Here is a 21,207-nt window from a genome sequence, read left to right as displayed (position 1 = left end):
TCAAGAGAAGGACGCCGGTCGGGAAATTTCTCGACTAAAGCAAACTCAAACGACGCAGCTAGGGCACGCAATTCTTCATCAGAAATCAACAAAGAAGGTAAACTGTGACAGGGCGAAACTTTCAAAGTCGGAAAAGAAGACGATAAGGAAGTCCTCGACAAAACCTCCCGAAAAGAGAGAGATTGCAGAACCCGATCCAAAAAGTCGGGGTCAAGCAATCGTTTACCAGCCATAAAGAAGTAGAGGAAAAGAACAACCAAAAAGATTAGGGATAAGCGGACTTCCTTGCAGGAAAATGGATGACGGTCGTGCCACAAACCCGAGCAGAGCACTTGACATCCCTTCAAGATAACTGAGTGGACTACAATGAAAAATGGCACCTTAACTATTCGTATGTGGTCGATTCAATACTAGGGTTTTGCATTACAATATATAATCCCTTAGGATTGTGATCAATTTTGTTTTATAATTTGTATACGACACTATTTTTGATGTAGGCAAGGGGGGTCAAAACAAATTGGGTTTTATTTTTGGTGAGCTTTAATTTCCTATAGTAGATGTCAGCTCATAAATGCTTTTCTTCTACTTAATTCAGCTCATAAATTATCTTTATTAGGTTCATTCCCTCCCTTGTGGCTCTTATATTTCTTCCCTTGGCTGCCTTTTTGATGCGGACATCCGACGGTAGACGTTAATCCAAGGAAGAGATGAAGATCGATGGCCGAGATCCCTCCATTTTATCTTAGTTTATTAATTGCAATTTTTATTTAATTATGCATTTTCCGTTTTTACCCTTAAGGGACTTGTCTTATGTAAGCGCAAGGGGCAAATTTGTCTTTTAGTTTCTTTTAAGGCTTATATATAGAGGCCCTTGCTCTTGTATTAGACAATGATGGAATTATAATAAAATTTTGTGTTTGCACTTGTGTTCTTTGGGAAGAACCTTGGGTGAGATTCCTATGGGAGGAATCCATAGCTTCCACTAGCCGCAGGATGTGTCCGGGCTTGTGGCCTGAAGTCTCTTGGTGAAGGGCAACGCAATACCTGTTAGTCTTTGGAAGAGTCTGAGACTCGCGGTTTTCTTTGTCTTTATTTATCATTTTTTTTCTAATCGTCATCTCCATCCTCTCTCCAATCCCGCCGGCTTCATCCCCTCCACCCAAACTCGTCGGCTTCTTCCCACAACCCTCTCTTCTTCCCCACCGAAATTTATCATCTCCCTCCTAAGCCTAATCGGCCATCTTCCTCCCCTCCCCCCCTCCAAATTCCCTCCATGAATTTTGAATTTCAAAATTTGATACCTCCCTTAATTACCTTCTTAAAGTAGCTCATATCAATTTGAAAAGTGTCTTTATTTGAAATCAACTCTCCTTTTGAATTTCAAATACTTTCCTCTTTGATAATCCTTAATTATGAAGTCTCCCACAATTTCATCTTGTATTTAAAGCCTTCCTATTTTATACATCTTAATTTGGTAACGAATTTGAATTCAAAATTCAAATTAATTTGAATTTGAATTTGTTTCCTAAATTTGGATTTGATTTAAATTAATTAAATTAGGTCTAATTAAATTTTTGATTGGATTTGATTTCAATTAATCTTCCTCAATTTCGGTTTCCAATCAAGGCCCACTTTAATTCTCTTTTCCTAAACCCTATTCTCTCTCTACCCGCCACCCCCTCTCTCCTATATCTTCTCTCTACTTGATTAATGCTTCTCCATTAAGGCCCCCAATTTCTCTCCTATTTTAATTAATTCCTTCCCAAAAAAATGGAACTCCATTTAAGGAATTAAATAAGTACCTCTTCCCTCCCTTTTCCATTTAGTTTGAAATTCAAATTTCAAATGACCCTCTCCCCTCATATCCGTTCTACATTAATTTGGTATCAGAGCATGGTTACCCGTGGTGTGGACTCGACGGAATCGAGCTCTTTTCCACCCCGGGAGAATGATGCGGACATCCGACGATAGACGTTAATCAAAGGAAGAGACGAAGATCGATGGCCGAGGTCCCTCCATTTTATTTTAGTTTATTAATTGCAATTTTTATTTAATTATGCATTTTCCGTTTTTACCCTTAAAGGACTTGTCTTATATAAGCCCAAGGGGTAAATTTGTCTTTTAGTTTCTTTTAAGGCCTAGATATAGAGGCCCTTGCTCTTGTATTAGACAATGATGGAATTATAATAAAATTTTATGTTTGCACTTGTGTTCTTTGGGAAGAACCTTGAGTGAGATTCTTATGGGAGGAATCCATAGCTTCCACCAGCCGTAGGATGTGTCCGGGCTCGTGGCCTGAAGTCCCTTGGTGAAGGGTAACACAATACCCGTCAATCTTTGGAAGAGTCCGAGATTCGCGGTTTTCTTTGTTTTTATTTATCCTTTTTTTTTTATTCTAATGGTCATCTCCATCCTCTCTCCAATCCCGTCGGCTTCATCCCCTCCTCCACCCAAACTTGCCGGCTTCTTCCCACAACCCTCTCTTCTTCCCCACCGAAATTTCCCATCTCCATCCTAAGCCTAACCGGCCATCTTCCTCCCCTCCCCCCCCCCCTCCAAATTCCCTCAATGAATTTTGAATTTCAAAATTCAAACCTCCCTTGATTACCTTCCTAGAGTAGTTCATATCAATTTGGAAAGTGTCTTTATTTGAAATCAACTCTCCTTTTGAATTTCAAATACTTTCCTCTTTGATAATCCTTAATTAGGAAGCCTCCCACAATTTCATCTTATATTCAAAGCCTTCTTATTTTATACATCTTAATTTGCAACGAATTTGAATTCAAAATTCAAATTAATTTGAATTTTAATTTATTTCCTAAATTTGGATTTGATTTAAATTAATTAAATTAGGTCCAATTAAATTTTTGATTAGATTTGATTTCAATTAATCTTCCTCAATTTCGATTTCCAATCAAGGCCCACTTTAATTCTCTTTTCCTAAACCCTCTTCTCTCTCTACCCGCCACCCCCTCTCTCCTATATCCTCACTCTACTTGATTAATGCTTCTCCATTAAGGCCCCCAATTTCTCTCCTATTTTAATTAATTCCTTCCCAAAAAAATGGAACTCCATTTAAGGAATTAATTAAGTACCTCTTCCCTCCCTTTTCCATTTAGTTTGAAATTCAAATTTCAAATGACCCTCTCCCCCATATCCGTTATACAGCACTTTTCCTCTTCCCCTTTTTGTGTCTCCTTGGTTTCTCCTTGTGCTGTCTCGTGAAAACCTGCTGGTTGCTGGGTGTTGGTTCCGATTCCTTGTGTGGGATTTTCGGTTTCTCACCCTGGCTGCTTTCCCGTGGCTTCTCTTGCCCGGTTTCTGTGTTGGCTCTTCGGGTCCCTCCCTGGCTGTGTTCCCGTGGCTTCTCCTACCCGTTTCTTGTGCTGATTTTCGGGAATTGTTTTGTGTTGCCTGCTCCTTTCCCGTGGCTATTTTTACCTAGAATTTCTGTGGCTTTTTTAGTGCTGTTTTGAAATAAATGCAAGGCTCTTTGGGTGCTGTTTTTATTGGTTTTTATGTGGCTATTTGGCTCTCCTTTCTTTACCTATATATAGGAGATGTTTGTGGTTGTTTTAGAGTTTTAAGAGAGATTATGTGGTATTTTTGGAGGCTAGAAACTTGATGGTTTTTCTTCTTTCTTTGGAATAGCTTGCGAGCTATACTTCGGCTCGGCTTCTAATCTCATTCTTCTTCCCGCAAGTATCCACCCCATCATTACCTTTCTTCTCAACCAAGAAGTGCAACTTTAGGAGCTTTATTTTAAAAGTTTGTTAGCGTCGTTTGTAAGCGTCCTTTGTTGTAAGCGTCATGTTTTTTTTATAAAGTTTGTTTTTGTCGTATTTTGCCTATTTTTGGAAATTTTGTGTATCTTTTAAGTCTTTGCTTTTGCTTGCAAAAATTTTGTGCTTTTTCCAAATTTTTGCTTGCATCAATTTTGGATCAATTTTACATGGTCAATGGACTAAATTTGAGAAATATGATATTCTAAGATTAAATTAAGCACATATGAATAGTTAAAGGACTATTTTGAGATTTAATATTTTTATTTTAAGTTTTTTACTTTTTATATGACATTTTTCGTGATTGCGCATGTTGTACTTGTTTCATTAACTTGGATAATTTCCAGTCATTCCAAACTCGATTCTATACTCAGAAGATGGCATCACTTGCATTTTATTTGACATCACGTCAAACGTGCGGTTGTTTCAGATTATGTAATTACATATTTAACCAAAAAAATAGAGTAAGAAATTTAATACTAAAGGTTCATTTGTTCTAGTTATCAATTTTTGTTGATGTAATTACTTACAGTTGATTAAAGTTACTTGACATTAAATTTTTAAAATTTATGTAATATATATGCATTAGAAATACAATAGTAGGAGATAAATTTTACATGCACTATTACTTTTTACAGTCTTGGTAATATCCCAATTGACCAGATTATGCCCTACTTCCTTCGCACGGTCAAGATAATGCGATTTTATTATGGAAATATTTCATACTTTTTCCTAAGTGAAATCATTGTTCTCTTGAAAATCCTGCTTATCAGTCTTATTTTCATTGGACTTAAAATAGGTCACAAGAATATACAAGGACAAGGAAAATGCTGAGTTTGAGTTTACTGTAAGTTGTTTGTTATTTTTTTTCTTTTTAGTATAATTTTCTTCTTCTAGTTCCTAATTCTGATTCACTTTTGTGTGTGAAGATTGGACCAATCCCAACTGATGATGGTGTGGGAAAGGAAGTTATCACTCGGTTGTCGGCCAATATGGTCACAAATAAGACATTTTATACAGACTCCAATGGAAGAGATTTCCTTAAACGGGTAATTTTTATGAATTCTACTTTCTGATAAATTCTTCCATGATCTCTTTATTTTTTGCTGTTTGCCGCATTCCTCGGCATAACATGACTCCAGCTCTTCGCATTCCTATAACTAATTTATGCTATGAATCAATAAAAAAGTTCTTTCTGTATAGGTATAGCTATTTCAGTAAATTGATTACCAGAAGGGAATTATTGATTCTGTATCTCTTGTAGAAAAAAATATTGAAAAAAAAGCCAGTTTACTTCACTTGTCCCTGATTTGTTTGAATAGTTTCCTTTGTGTATTGGAAATTAAATAACTCCGGTAAATGCTCGAGTATTTCAATTAAACCAGAATAAAATCAACTTGTGTCCTGTGATGATTATGTCAGCATTACATTAGAATAGAATGAAGTTTTTGTTTGAAATTTGAACTTAATGATGTAACTTGATAGCCTAGATTATGTATTGATCTTGAATTTTGGATGAAGATAATTTAGATAGACTATTTCTAATAATTTAGAATCAATACAGTTTTCTGCATTTTTATAAGTATTCATGATTAGGATAAAATTTACTCAAGATAAAATCAAGTTGTATCCTGTATGAACTCACAACAAACACTAGGAAAATAAACACAGCAATATCATCACACCTAACCTTAATCAAAACTCTCACTCCCCCTTAAATAGCCCTAGCCATATTAGCACAAATAGAACCTTCCTAAACAATTATACATATTTTAGGAAACATTCTTACATAATTAAACATAATTTAAGAAATCTTCCTAAATAGCATAAATACAATTAGGAAACTTTCTTAAACAACTCTCCCTTAATTAGGAACATTCATAAATAATTTTTTCATTAATTAGGAACTTTTTTAAATATACCCCCTAATTAAGAACCTTCTTAAACAACTCCCTTGATTAAGAACCTTTCCTAGATCAAGCCCCCTTGATTCCTCCTTGTATAATGATAATTCTTTAAATCCTTCATTAATAATTTGCATCAGGAAAGAACAAATTGAATCTTTTTATTTGAACGATGTCACCAACTGGCAGTTTTAATTACACAAATAACATTAAAAAATGACAAAATAAAATCTAGTAATCGACAACTTGGAAATTCTTTAAATATTCTGTATGGTGATGTGCTTTCTAATTGAATTCTCTTATCTTTGTGTTGGGCTTGAATTTATTGTATCATTCCTATGGTTACAAGAACTGTATAGGCTTTTGGATCAATCATAATTTTTTAATCGCATATGATAAGCATTTCCTTGTTCAATTAATAGCCAAAAGTTTATTAAACTTTCGAACTATCCATGCTACATGTTTTTTTATGATGGCCTTTATTGATATATGAGAATTTTTTCAACAAATGTAGGTCCGAGATTATAGGGAGGATTGGGATCTTAAAGTGACTCAACCAATTGCAGGGAATTATTATCCGGTAAGGGTTTTTTTTGCCTTCTACAATTTAACCTCTTTGAAATATTTCCATGAAAAAAATAATAACAAAATTTAAGGGAAATGATTCAATTGTGCACAAATTTTTACGTCAATAAATGTGTATAAAGGTAGGTTGATGAGCTTTTCTTTGGAATTTAGCTTGCTGGAGCCCTATATATTTACACTTGCTAACAAAATATCTAAGCATGCAATAGAAAAAATTTATTAAAACCATTGAACTTTTTATAGCCGAAAGCTAAGTAATGGACTAGCAAACATTTTAGCGAGTAGTTGTTGCTGGCCTGGCAGCATGTATTCACAAAATATATAATTAAAATCTAGGCATACACGAGGAAAAAGAATTGAAAGCCACTGTTTCAGATGAAATAATGAAGCTTGAAGTTTGAACAGGCAAAATGTTTTCTAACAGGCGAAGGATAAGCTTGAAGTTTGAACAGGCGAAGGATAAACTATTTGTTAGATGTAAAAAATCATCTTTCGCCTGTTCAAACTTCAATGCTACTTAAAAAATAGCTATTTCCGGCAACAAAGATGAAATAATGAAGCATTAGTTCTCTTGGAAGAGATTAATGTATCTCACCCTTTCAAATGTTCTTATTTTCCCCTTTTATCTTTCTTGCAACCAATTATAAGGTGTTAGAAAACATTTTGGACATTCTAGTCACGTTCAAGTTGACATCACTTTGGTTAAGTTGCTTCTTGGGTAAAATTTTCAGCTCAACTTGGGAATGTATATGGCAGACGGGAAGTATGAGCTTTCCGTACTTGTTGATAGTCCTTGTGGAGGCTCTAGCATTCAAGATGGTCAATTGGAGATCATGCTTCATAGGTTCTATTCAACCACAGATTGATCCACTAAAATTTTTTTGCTAATGCAAGCTGATGAAGTTCTTTTTAATTTAAGGCGCCTACTCGCTGATGATTCTAGAGGCGTCGACGAAGCCCTTGATGAGGAAGTTTGTACGGATGATGGTTGTGAGGGTCTTACGGTATGCTCCTTTGTCTGTTTGATTTTTTTCTTTCCCTGCATGCAGTTTTTGTTTCTTAGGCTTCGTTTGAGAAGTTTTTTTTTTGTTGCTTAAAGCGGCTTTCTAGCATAGAAATTTTAATTTTTTACTAAAAAACCGCTTTTAAAAAATAATAAAAAAGCCGTCCCAAATGAAATCTTAGTTGGACTACCCAACTTACACTCATCTTTTAGAATTTTCAGTATTTTACAAAATTATTAAAACCGATAAAAATTCAAGTAAAATGAATTTCTTGATTCTATTTCTCCCGAGTTGGTGTATGGACCAGTATGGTTAGGTATTATTTAATGCAAATAATTTAGAACCTTCATGCTGTTGTTTTTTTCAGATAAACAATCTATGCATTATAACTTTTTATTTAAACTTCAACATTTCGAACTAGCTCCTATGGACAATGAGTAAGATGAGAACATTAACAGCAAGTGCCACTTCTTCTATGGACAATGAGTAAGATGAGAACATTAACAGCAAGTGCCACTTCTTCGTTTTGTGCTTAGAGATATCTTTGTTCAGGCTCCTGCTTACTTAAAAAGACAGCTAATTTTTCATCTCATGGCATATTATAGCACCAAATATTGCTTAGACTTTCCTCTACATGATTGCATGTAGTTCATATAACCGAAGTATTTATGAGGTAGTGGACGATAAAATAATTTTTGTAACTTTTATCAAGTATATAATGTGTGAATATCCAACACAGGATGTTAATCACCTTAGAAACAATTTACGATCCCTCACAAAGAATTAGTTGAATGCATCAGTTCATAAGGTATGACAATCATGCATATCATACTGTTTGATGTGACATGTAGTGTATTAGGAGGGATTCCATCTATCTGTTTATTGTAACCATGATTAGGCGGAACAACAAGAGTTGAATCTATAAATACACATATACTAAATTCCATAGAGAAAACTCAAAGCAAGATTAGAAGTTTATGTATGTAGGAGGCATACCTAGTGCATGAGGCTCCAGCCAATGCAAAGTTAGGTAGGGTTTGATGTATGCAACTTAATTTGAACCCATGACCTCCAAGTCACAATTTTCATTTTATGCTTAGAGGGAGTGTCTTTCTTCAGCTTCCTGCTTAAAAAGAAAGCAAGATTTTCATCGCATGGCATATTATATCACCTAATATTGCTCAGATTTTCTTCCACAATACTTTCATATAGTTAAAATAACGTAAGTATTTATGAGGTATCTGGACTTATAAAATAAATTTTGCAACTTTCATGAAGTATGTCATGTGTGAGGGAAATTATTCTGTGAGGAGTCTGGATGGAAAGAACCATTCGGATTTGCTACGTATTTATTAAGTATTTGCTGCGTATTTGTAAATACTCAGTAAATACTCTGCAAATACTCAGTTGTGAGTATTAATGAGTATTTTGTGAGTATTTTGCTGATTTATTGTGTATTTACTATACTCAGTAAACATGCAACAAATACTCAGACAGTAATTCGGACCGTTCTTTCGTTCTTTCCGTCCAGACTTTGCACAAAATAAATTTTCCATGTGTGAATAGCCAGCACAGGATGTTAATCACCTAAGGAAACAATTTATGCTTCAACACAAAGTATGAGTTGAATGCATGAGTTCACAAAGTCTTATGCGGCAACCATGCTTATCATACTAATTGATATGACGTGGTGTACTGGAAGGGAATCCATCTTTCTGTTTATTTTAACCATGATTAGCTACAACAACAGTTGAATCTCTAGGCCCATAAACCAAATTACAGAGAGAAAACTCAAATTTCAAACATAAATAGTTAAAAAAAAATGTCAAGACCATAAGTTTGTATGTAGTAGGCATACCTAGTGCATGAGGCTCCAGTCCATGCAAAGTTAGGTAGGGATCGATTTACCCAATGTCACCAACTATTAAAGGAAGACTGCTTCGTTCTAACCCATGATAGCAAGTCACATTGTAACCTTTCTTAGTTTATTTATGTAATTATTTTAATGTACTTAGGGTTGAAATGAAATTAACAGAACATAAAACATAAATCACAAGCCAGAATCGGCCTCCCTATATTTTGAATATTAAAGGTAGAATGATATACTTAATTCTTTATTTGTATGTTCTCTGAGGATAATATTTGATGGACTTTGCAATCTAGATTAGTCAAGTCCAGCTCTATTAAAAAACTCATCTAACTTTGAATAAATTTAAAACTAAAATTTACTGCAATGGACACGCCTTCTATCTATTAATTATAATTCAATCATTTAACGACTGAACTTAGTTTTGTTGATGATCACTTTCTAAACTTGCTTCAAATATTTTTATAATAATCTAAGAAACTACCAGGAATAAGATTTACTTCAGAATCATTGTGAATATGAAGACTGCTAAGTAATTTATTGGTGCAAAGCTGTCAGTTTTTTTCTCCAATAGCAGAACAAAAAGTGTGCAGTAGTCTTAAAGTTTTGCTTTTCTTTGTAGAGTTTAAAATCGCCAACTAATCTTTATAATTTTATTTTACATTTTACTACCTATTTTTCTTTACATGATTCTATTCCGTTATGCTAATCAGTTTGCCTTGCAACTATTATCCTATTAAGCTATCATTTAGTATGATTCAAAGCAAGGCCTATTTCTTATTTAGTGGGATACTTTCAAGACTCTTATTTCTTAGTAAAAATGTCATTTACTTGAAGAAAATTTAAAAATACATTTGAAGTTCTAAAATGTTTTGAGTCCCTTTACAATAATCTTTTAGGTTAGAGGGAAATATTACATGAGTGTCAACCAATTGGGAAGTGGTGCAAATTGGCGGCGAACATACGGTCAACAGATATACTCGCCTGTTCTTCTAGCATTTACACATGAGGTACATCATCATTACTTCAATCATTTTAGCCCTTCTCTTAGTTTGCTAGAATTTATCATTTTCATTCAGGATGAGAGAATTTGGAAATCTTCTCAAATCACAAAAGCTACTTCTATGGATCAAAGTTATAGTTTGCCTCCTAATGTTGCACTCATCACACTCGAGGTATGGAGTTCATCTATCTGTTTAAAATTTTGCTATTTAGCGATGACTGTTTGACTTGAAGGTTTGTGATCTTGCAGGAATTAGATGATGGCTCTGTGCTCCTGCGTCTGGCTCATTTATATGAGGTACCATTATTAGTGATTCTTTTTTTTTTTTTTTTTTTTGCTATGTTTTTCAGTTCAGATATGGTTTTCAACACACTTTTTTCCAGGCTGGCGAGGATGTAAAAAATTCAGTATTAGCCGAGGTGGAACTGAAGAAAATATTTGCTGGAAAAACGGTACATTGATCAACTTATAATTCACAGATAGTAATTCTAGATGCATTATTATTTATTATTCAATACAGATTATGTGATTTTCCTTTGATCATAATCATAGTCATCATCATCATTAGTCTTATTGGTCATCTTTATGAGTCCTCATTTTTCATTCATCTTTTTTCAGTGTTACCTATGGCATTGAAGTTATTCTTCACAAATTATTTTGAGTAACTTCTAATCATGTTATCTAACCATCTAACAAGTTCATTTTCTATTCTTTGTATATTTTCAAACCATCCAAATATTTTTTCGTTTACCTCATCTTCAATAAATGTCATACCAATCATTACCCTAATATTATCATTCCTTGGTTTATTTTTTCTCAAGTTACCACAAATTAATTTTAATATTCTTAATTTTTGTCACACTCAACTTAGTTTTCCAATTATTTTACTACCCAGTGCTCAGATCCAATATAACATAGGCAATATAATTGTAATTCTATAAAGTTAACATCTAAATTTTCAGATTCTAGTATACAATACTCCTGACCTGAGGTACTCAATTTTAACTACTCAACCTTAACTGTTGTGGTTATATTCTCTTTTATATCTCCATTCTTAAATCTAAATTACTTAAAACAATCACAATTAAATATAAATTTAATTTCTAATAATATGGACTTATATATTAAGCCTTTGTTCTACTAATTCTAAACCTTTAGATATCGTGGTGAACAAGAGAAAGGGAGCATATACCAAAAGGGACTTAAGAAGAGAGGGAATGAACGAGATATATATGAGAAAAAGAGAGATAGGGATGGGTGAGGAAAGCCGTGGTTTCCCAAAGCAAAATATTTCATTGAAGTAATAACTATTCCTTAGCATAGCCTTTGGGACCCTATTTATAATAAAAGGATTCATAGGATTACAAGTAAAGAAAAAAAAAAAAAAAGGGATCCAATGAGGTAATAACCCGTCCCTATCCATTTTAACAAATAGAAATAAGTTTAAACTAAATGATAATTCTTATCATAATTATTTAATTTGAATTTAACTATAAAGACAAACTTATCAAAATAATTCAAATCTATCCACACCATGATATAATATTAAACGGGAGATCCAATGGTCTAGCATCCAAAGCCTATAGACGCCTAACAGCATCATCTTCAATCTGAATGATGATTTAATATGAGAAGTATCATCGGTAAGCAAAGATATTATAGATTTTTCATAAAACTATGATGATATATTTTACTAAACATTTTATCACCAGTGGCATAGTTCCCTACTCTCAGATAATTCTGCTTTTACCTTTTCATCTCTAACATTTAGGGGTTGTTTGGTTGCCTAAAAAAAGAATAAAATGTAAAAAGGAATGCAGTGTAAAATAAATATTTTGGAGTTGTTTGGATGAGTGTAAAAGAAGTACATGAGATTATTATTATTTTTGTTTTGTTTGAAGTAAAATGAATGAAATGTAAAGTAAAAAAAAGGTAGTGGTCGGTGGCCGACATTGGCGGCGTTATGGCCGGATGCAGGTGGCCGAAGGTGTGGCTAGCGGGCAGCTGACGGTGATGGTGGTGGTGGCCTGTGAAAAATGCAATGAACTTCTGATGTATTTGTAACTCACTTAAATATAAGAAATTTTAAAAATACCAAAAATAAATTAGTAGGTGAATTTCAAATGCATCAAAAGTTTGCACTACATTTGTTTTACTTTAAATCAAACACTAATATTCTCAAGACCCTTACATTTGAAATACTTTATCCCTTATTTGCAGACAACCAAACATCCCCCAAATCCTCATAGATAGGATTGCTTGATTTGAGAGGCGTTCCCTTAAGATATATTTCCATATAACTTATGATTCTAGTTTTTTTTTTTTAATTAGGAAAAATCATGCTTCGATCCTGTGGGAAAAAATTTCTCTTAATCCCTAAATGAGATGATGGAAATTCTTATATGTTCCTTCTATTTTCACATGTTATTGCTGGAAATGCAGATCAAAGAACTGGAAGAAACAAGCTTATCAGCAAATCAAAACAAATCAGAAATGAAGAAAAAGATTTGGAGAGTTGAAGGAGACGTTATAAGACATCCAGCTCCGCTTAGAGGCGGTCCTGTGAACAATTCTACCTTAATTGTGGAGTTAGGTCCTATGGAGATTCGTACTTTCTTGTTGAAATTCTAAGAACATGTGCTGCAAGTTTTCACCTGACGAAATTCTGACAATTTGATGCTAAACTTCGAAATGCAGTAATGGAATAAATTTTAAGTTTGGTAATTGGAAGGCGTCTTCATTTTTCTTTTAGTGTTTTTTCTGTTATGTTAAGCCAAATTTCTTACCAAAGAGCTTTCTCCATCCTGACAAAATTTTCCCACTTAGTACACGAAAGTCCCAAGATCAACAACAATTGCCAAAGTCTAAGCAATGCTCAAACTTTGCAATAAGGAGTGGCAACAAAATCAATATGCTTTGTTCTCTCATGAAACATTTGATATTTGGTGAGAAAAATAACACTTCATCACACAAAAAGTGATAATTTGCAAGTTGTTTTCATTGAGTTCGCCAAACAACCCCTTCAACCAAATAACCTACAAGCCTCAGTAATAGCCATGTTCTTGGCCTTAGTAGTAGTAGATAGTACAAATGTAGTTTGCAAAGTAGCTCTCTAGTAGACAGTAAGAGCTTCTTTTATGAAGGTCTCGAACAAAATTAAAATCAACATAAACAAATACTCCATATCCAGTTCAATCCTTACTAAAAGTGCTGCTGAAGCTTTCCTACAGCAATGATTTCCAAACTCTTGCAAAAGCCTTTCCAGCGAACATAAATACAGTGTATTTGCAGCAATCTCTAAACCACTATAAATAATTTCATAGGTGTTTAAACCGTTACTGTAGGTTAGAAAAAGCGCTGCAAAAATCTGATTTATTAGTAGTGCAAACTACCAACAATCATCATTAGTGCTTCACAAGTTATCTTAAAATTGATTGAATTGCTCTCCAGTGTTCCTTACCCAGATTAGTCATAGATCTACTTACTACATTGATTGCATATGACAAATCTGGATGTGAATAAATCATGGCGTACATGAAAAATCACTTGCATTAGAATATGGAATATGTGACCTATAGTCAACCTCATCATCTGATTGTAGAAATAAAGCAAATAAACGTCTTAAATGAGCTGTTAATAGAGTACTAACATATTTACAATTCTGCATATTAAACCTACAAAGAAGATTTTCAATGTATCCCTTTTTTATTTAGATATAATATACCAGTTTTTTTCTCTCTATAAATCTCCATGCCTAACAAAAAATAGACCAAAAAGGATGACAAAATGACTTTAACAGAATTTACTAAGGAAAAAATAACAGGTTGTAGCACAGATGGGCCTAAGATGGGTGATGGATAGCTGGACTTAGTAAGCTAAATCAAATTCATATTATGGTCAAATAAACTATTGACAGGAACACTTGCCTGAAAGTGAGGCCGTCCAACCCTCTTGAATACTTTCATATTTCTCCAATTAGCAGTCTTGTGAATTACAACAATTTTTATGAGGTGAAGAGCGAGGAAATACTTTTGATAGAATTGCCAAACTTCATGCCATTTCTCTACCTCTAACAATAATAACAACAACAATATCAAACATTTATCTCACTGCGTGTGGTTGCCTACATGAATCCTTTTTCTCCACTTTGTCCTGTTAAGAGTAAAATTCTCATTTAAATCTAATAAAGAAATATCATTTCAAATATTTTCTAACCAAGTCTTTTTAAGTCTACCTCTACCTTTTTTAGTATAAGCCAAATCTAGTACATCTACTTTCCTAAGCGGGTCAACGGAAGGCTGCCATTTTATGTGACCAAACCATTTAAGACAACTCTCTCTAATCTTATCTTCCACTGAAGCTACTCTAACCTTTTCACGTGATAATTTCATATCCTATTTCTAAGAGTAAAGCCACTCATCCACCTGAGCATCCTCATCTCTGCAACACTTAACTTAATATTATGATTCTCTATTAATGGCCAACATTCTGCACCATAAAGCATCGCAAGTCTCACTACCATCTTATAGAAATTTCCCTTAAATTTGAGGGGGACTTGTCTATCACATAACAAGCCCAATGCATTCCTCAACTTCAACCATCCAACTTGAATTTTACTAATAATATCCCATTCTATTTCCCCATCACTTTGAATAATAGACCTAAGATATCTAAAACATGTACTCTTATTAATAACTTGATTATCCAAAGTCACAATCCACCCACTAGATCTATTATTACTACTGAAATTATACTGCATATATTCAATTTTAGATCTACCGAAACGAAAACCTTTAGACTCTAAGGTTGACCTCCATAATTCTATTTTACCTTCAACTCCCTCTCTAGTCTTATAAAAAAGAATAATATCATCAGCAAGAAGCATGCACCAAGGTATAACCTCTTGCAAATGTCTAGTGAGAACATCCATGACCAGTGGCAAAGCCAAAAAATTTATGGGCCTAAATTATTTTATTAAAATTTTCTCTCAACTTTTTTTATTCGGGCTTGAGACCGGCATAGACAGTTTGATTTTTTTTTTTAAAATTATTATCCAAAAATGTATAATATTAAATATAAGATAGTAAACAACTTATAATTTACAATATTAAATATAAGATTTGTGATTTCATCAAGTTAGAAATCAAGTTTTGAAAAACTAGGCATTTTATTTTAATTCCTCAAAAGTGAGGATTTCAGTTTGCCTCTCAAAATGAATGAAAGCAAGAAAACATGACTTTCTAATGAGGGAAACCAGCCAACAAAGTTACAAACTTTTCCAACAAGTTATGAACTTCAACTGTTCTCCTCTTCAAGCCAAAGTCACTACGAGTCGACGCCACTAGCTTCGCTACCTCCCCCGCCGCCTCCTATAATAACACACATAAGCAAACCCCAACAACTAATCCACCAAATCTATCTCAAGTGATCTGATCCTGCGCCGCAAATGAGCAGGAATGCTCGCCGCCGTAGCTGCTATCCATGAATATTTGAATTTGAATATGTTGGATTTTTTTTTCAAACCAAGCAACGTGACACTTCAATTTAGTTATTTTATTTTATTTTTCTTATTTAGAACAGTTTTAAAAACTCCTTGTGTTTCCTATGGTTATATATTTTCGGTGAAGAAGCAAAAGAGATATTTTAGGCTCCCTGTTTTTCTTTGCTCGTGAAGTATTTAGAGAACTGAAAAGTTTTTTTTTTTTCTCTGTTATATTTTTTTTTGCTTCCATCAGAATCTGCTTCCCTTGCTCCCAAAGAAGTCCCAATCCTAACGCCACTGGCTTTGCTATCTTATAATATGCTTCCCATGACTAAAGAAAAATAGATATGGGTTTAAGGATGATCCTTGATGTAATTCAACTGAAATAGGAAAATGCTTGGTCAAACCACCTTATGTTTAAATACAATTAAGAGCTCCTACATACATATCCTTAATGACTTGAATATAAGCATTATTAACCCCTTTCTTTTCTAGAATTTTCCAAAACACTTATCTTGGAACTTTATCATATGCTTTCTCTAAATCAACAAATATCATATGTAGATCCTCCTTATTCTATCTGTACTTATCCATCAAACTTTTCAATAAATGTATAGCTTCCATAGTAGACCTATCCGACATGATCCATATTGATTTTGAGAAACATTAGTGGCATGCCACAACCTATGCTCCATAACTCTCTCCCATAGTTTAAAAATATGACACATTAACTTAATTCCTATATAATTCGAATAATTTTGTGCATCACCTTTATTTTTAAAAATAGGAATCAACACACTCATTCTCAACTTATCTGACATCTTTTTTAGTCTTCAAAATAGTATTAAAAAATTTAGCGAGTTAAGAAATTTCTTAATCTCCTAATCATTTCTCTACCTCCAAATATAGTAAATATAGTAGTTGATGTTCACATAGTAAAGCTTTTTCCCATCTCAAGACATTGAGAAGAAATCCTCAATATAATTAAAAATTTGCTTATTGTTGGGTATCAAAAGAAATTAAGAGATGATTGGCAAGATTTTGCAAAGAATTTGAAAAAGAAATCACATTCAAAGTTGTTGTGTCCCTGAATATTCATGGTAGTAAAGAAATATGAGCTTTAACGTCCTAGCTTAATACGAAGATTTATCACACAAACAAATGAAAGATAGGGGTGTAGAGTTCATAAGAGACAATAGACATGAAAACCCATAAAAAGGTCGAAAAATCATGAGTCTTGACCCAGTTTAAATGAATCAACTAGTGTTTGCAGTTGATTACAAATGAGGCCCTTTCTTAGGAGGAAGGCCTTGACTTGATGTAGCAAATGTACATTATATTGAGTGCATTATATGGTGGGAGTTGGAATAATCAGTATTGACATGTTTGTTTGGTCGACAGGACCATAATCGGCGAGAGATGTAGATCAGAAGGATTGTAGTCTGCGAGCGATGTAGGTCAAAAGGACCGTAGTCAAGCGATGGTGGTCAGAATGATCGTAATCAGGTGATGGTGGTCGGAAGAACCATAGTCAGCTAGCAACGAAGGTCGGAAAGATCGTAATTGGCGGGCAACGGAGATAAGAAACATCGTAGTCAGGTGACGGTGGTCGAAAAGATTGTAGTTGGGTGACGTTGGTTGGAAAGACCATAATCGGTAGACAATGGATGCTGGAAAGACAGTAGTTGGGTGATATTGGTCGAAAGGATCGTAGTCGGCGGGAGACGTGGGCCGATATCGATTCCCTTGATCATGGACCGTGTATTGATTATTTGAGTGTCTTAATGATGTCAGAATTCGGCAATCTTGCGCTCGTTAGATTTATCTAGTTGAACTGGCCGATTTTACTATAAGTATGTCACATTTGGAAATCATTTGGTCATCCAATTTATGGTTTGAACCTTCCAAATGTGCTTCAGATCCTCTATTTGGATCCATTTGGGCTCGGATTCAGTCGAATTTAGTTTTGTTGGGTTCATCTTTACGAGATGTTCATTTCGACTGTAAATTTGTTGAAATCTGAATTCGGATGGCCCTCTGTTTAATATTGAAAATTTTCAACGCAAATTTTTCTTGTCCCATCTAGACAATTTTTTTTTGATATATCTAAGGTAAATTTGTGAGACATTCTGGTCAAAGATTGACACAGCTCAGAAGTTAGATGTTACGGTCGAGTAGACCACCAGAACTTTTTCAACCATCCAAGAATAAGAAGAACAAAATACATGGAATTATAGAAGAAAAGGATTTGCCACACTTGCTTAGCCCAACTAACTTTCTCATAATTATGAAATAAACAGCTCATATAATTTTTGAGAGAGGGCTTAGGATTTCCCGTCCAAGTAACCTGTAGCACAAGTGAGGAATTATGGTAAACAGTAAAATTTTTTTGACAGATAACAGAACAAAAAATTTGGTAAATTCCAGGCTCCATTAAGAGCTTTGTCAATGAAGGCAATACCCTCAAATAATCCAAATTATGATTGCAACTTGGCTAAGTACTCAGAGATTGAGAAAGCTGCATCAAATAAGTGAAATACTTAGTGATATTATATATATTTGATACGTCATGCAAAAATTATCTTGATTGGGCACGAATCTCGAGGCAAAAATCGAGTTGGAAACCTCAAAAATTAAATCCGAGAGCATCTGAACTCCGATTTCAGCGAGCTTATAGTCAAACTGAGCGTTTCGGAAATATGAACCCAACGACACCAAATTCAACTCGATCCGAGCCCAAATGAGCCCAAATCAAGCACCCGAAGTGCTATTGGAAAGCTCGTACCACAATTTGAGTTACCAAACGGTCTCCGATTTTAACGAGATTATAGTCGAATAGAACGGATTGACGAGACGAATCCAACGAGTGCAAGATCATCGAATTCCGACATCACTAAGGCCTTTAAATGTCTGACGAACGGTGCACGATCAAGGGATTCAATATCAGCCGTCCATTCAACCACTCCCTATTTTACCCTGATCTGGCGCCTATTTATGAGCTATGCCACTCCAGAAAAACTACAAATAGAGCCTTCATTCTTCACAAGAGGGGACTCAAGTAAGAAGACAGAAGAAGAAGGGAAGAGGAAGAGAGGGGAAAGGAGAATCATCGCCTCCTCGATCACCGCCGGAGTTCTTTCCGCCTCCTGAATACGCCGGAATTCTGCCGGATATTGGGGAAACGCTGGGATTTTGCACAACTTTGTTTTAATTCAGGAGAAACTTAGTGTAACCTGATTGTCCTAACTTGTGGGACGAATCAGCTTCTTGTAATTTCTGTTTGTGTGCTGAATATTCGTACAACACTCAGACGTGAATTTGCAAACTCTACCGCCGCGTATATTCTAGCCCGCAACAATATTAAAGATATTTACAAATTTTTATCTCAAAACCACTCCTAATTAAAGTATAATGTGTTATATATTTTTTGAAATATTAAGTAAATGTAGAATTTAAATTCAAATTTTTTATAATTTTTATAACTTTCGAGAGTCCTTAGGCGATTTAATATTTAATGCCTATCATCTATCTGTGGACCTCCGAAGGAGCACCGCTCGTGGGGTACGAACGCAGAGGGTACGGCCGCACTATCCCTGTAGGACAAAACGATCGTAGACCTCTACACTCGACACGAACAGGTCGATGGGAGGGCAGATTGGATCGTGCATACGACTAACCATTGGGGATAGAGGCTGTCGCCAACACACCCCAACGGGTAGCAATATACACGACCTAGTCACGGGTTTCCCCCACCCGATACAAGAGATTGAGTGGGGTAAAGTAGATTGCGGGGCCAAGTTTCCCACGGGCGCAAGCCCCCGTGGTTAATTACATCCCGGGCCGGAGCCTGAGAAAACTCTCGATTAAGGATCATACATTATCTTTTCCAAATTGGGATTGACACATGGGTATAGACTAGGAAATCCTACTCAAAAGGAAGAAAGGTCCGAAGGGCTGAATCAACATGCGTGGCTCATACCAGCATCTGGAGGCTCTAGGGCACTAAAGAGAAACTGAAGAAAGAAAGACAAGCAATCAATCACATGCGTGAGAGAAAGATGGGCGCGATCCGAACCGTTGATCACAGGATCAACGGTTCAGATATCCCGCAAGCCATGCAACGCCCGATCCGAAACCCTAGGGCTATTCTTGCTTCGTTCTCCCAAACGGCTGGACCAAATCTCATGAAATTTTAGATCTAAGTTCTATGCATGAAGAGCAACAGTGGGAAAGTTTTATTTTGAATTAATACATGCTAACAACGACGCTAATTAACCCTAAGTGTTCTAACTAGGGTTAGGGATATACCTCAATCCACACGGTGGATTCGGGAGATCTTGGGCTTGTTGGACTCGTTGACTCCTCTAGGACAGATCTCCTGTTGAACTCGAGCTCCGAAACTATCTCTATCGACCGTAAATCGAGCTGCAAGGGGGAGGGCGGTCGGTCTCGCCGGAGTTCGTCGCCGGCGGGAGTTTTGGCCGTCGGGCTTGATCGGAAATCGTAGGAGGAAGTCCCAAGAGCTCTCAGGAGAAAAATCTCGGGCTTCGGGAGAATAGATTGCAAGATCCTCTAATTGGAACCCTAAAATCACTATTTAAAGGCTTGAATTGAATCTCAACGGCCACGATTCGATCCACCGTCCATCACCAGGCTAGATCAAGTGATTTGGGCGGGATTTAGAGTTTAAAAACGTTGGGGATTCAATTGGCATTGATTAGAGCAATGAATGGGCTCTAATTGGGCTTTAATAGGTTAATTTAGCCTATTAATGGCTAGATTTGACCAAGTCAAAGCTTGACTTGGTCAAACCAGTCAAGTAGACCAAGGAATATGAGGGTTCGAGCCATGAGTAGGTTTAGATTGGATTTAAATTGATTTGGGGCCTAAAGGGGTTAAATGGTCAATCCTGGTTGACTTGGTCAACCAGGTTAAGTCAACCAGGTTGACCCAGGGTCCAAGTTCAGGCTTAACAGACTCGACTCGACTCACTGAACCCATTGGAGAGGGTCTTGGGGTCTGGCTTGGTCAATTTGACCAAGTCAACTCTCCAGGCCCCGGGTCTAGGCAAAATCGAGGTCAACACTATCGATCAATATAAGTGCAAGAAATGAAATATTAAAGTTTATAGAATGTCATGGGTGATAGGAATGAAATATAAAAGTGACATATTTAATATTTAAATTATTTATGAGTGATAAACATAAAATATTAAAATTTTAAGAAATTATTCCGAAAAAACACTTGGCGGTGTGACTAATCATCGGTTGATTTAGAAAAAACACCCACCTCAGAAATCTCATGGTCCGCACTTGATTGAGCCCAACTTAAAAGACATTGGTGCTCGAGAAAAATCAAACATGAATTAGAGAGTTCCAACCATACTCACCCAACAATCAAGTTAAACGATGGGTACATAATATAAATTGGTGTGCTTGTAATTTTTTTTTTTTAAAGAAATTATTCCGCAAGACAAATGTGAGGTTAAAAGGGTAATTTTCTTCCATATTTATTTTCCGTGGTATTCCCTCAGGCCTCAATCGTTTCCCATCATGCCATTTAAATAGTTTTCGGATACTA

General features: G+C 35.3%; 1 protein-coding gene across 1 annotated transcript in view; it reads left to right on the top strand.

The window, feature by feature from the left end:
* The window catches only part of LOC110112175 (alpha-mannosidase), a 41,024-nt gene extending 28,128 nt beyond the window's left edge, over positions 1–12,896 (top strand). The window contains exons 21-30 of the mRNA XM_020844297.2: positions 4,582–4,629; positions 4,712–4,831; positions 6,201–6,266; positions 7,003–7,115; positions 7,191–7,275; positions 10,042–10,152; positions 10,222–10,317; positions 10,395–10,442; positions 10,529–10,597; positions 12,588–12,896. Of these exons, the coding sequence (XP_020699956.1) occupies positions 4,582–4,629; positions 4,712–4,831; positions 6,201–6,266; positions 7,003–7,115; positions 7,191–7,275; positions 10,042–10,152; positions 10,222–10,317; positions 10,395–10,442; positions 10,529–10,597; positions 12,588–12,776 (945 nt within the window). The 3' untranslated portion in view covers positions 12,777–12,896. The remainder of the gene's footprint in view (positions 1–4,581; positions 4,630–4,711; positions 4,832–6,200; positions 6,267–7,002; positions 7,116–7,190; positions 7,276–10,041; positions 10,153–10,221; positions 10,318–10,394; positions 10,443–10,528; positions 10,598–12,587) is intronic.
* The last annotated feature ends 8,311 nt before the right edge of the window (positions 12,897–21,207 follow it).

The sequence above is a fragment of the Dendrobium catenatum genome, unplaced genomic scaffold (genome assembly GCF_001605985.2).
Source record: "Dendrobium catenatum unplaced genomic scaffold, ASM160598v2 fragScaff_scaffold_178, whole genome shotgun sequence".
Lineage (NCBI taxonomy): Eukaryota > Viridiplantae > Streptophyta > Magnoliopsida > Asparagales > Orchidaceae > Dendrobium > Dendrobium catenatum.
This window is presented reverse-complemented; position numbering and strand designations above follow the sequence as displayed.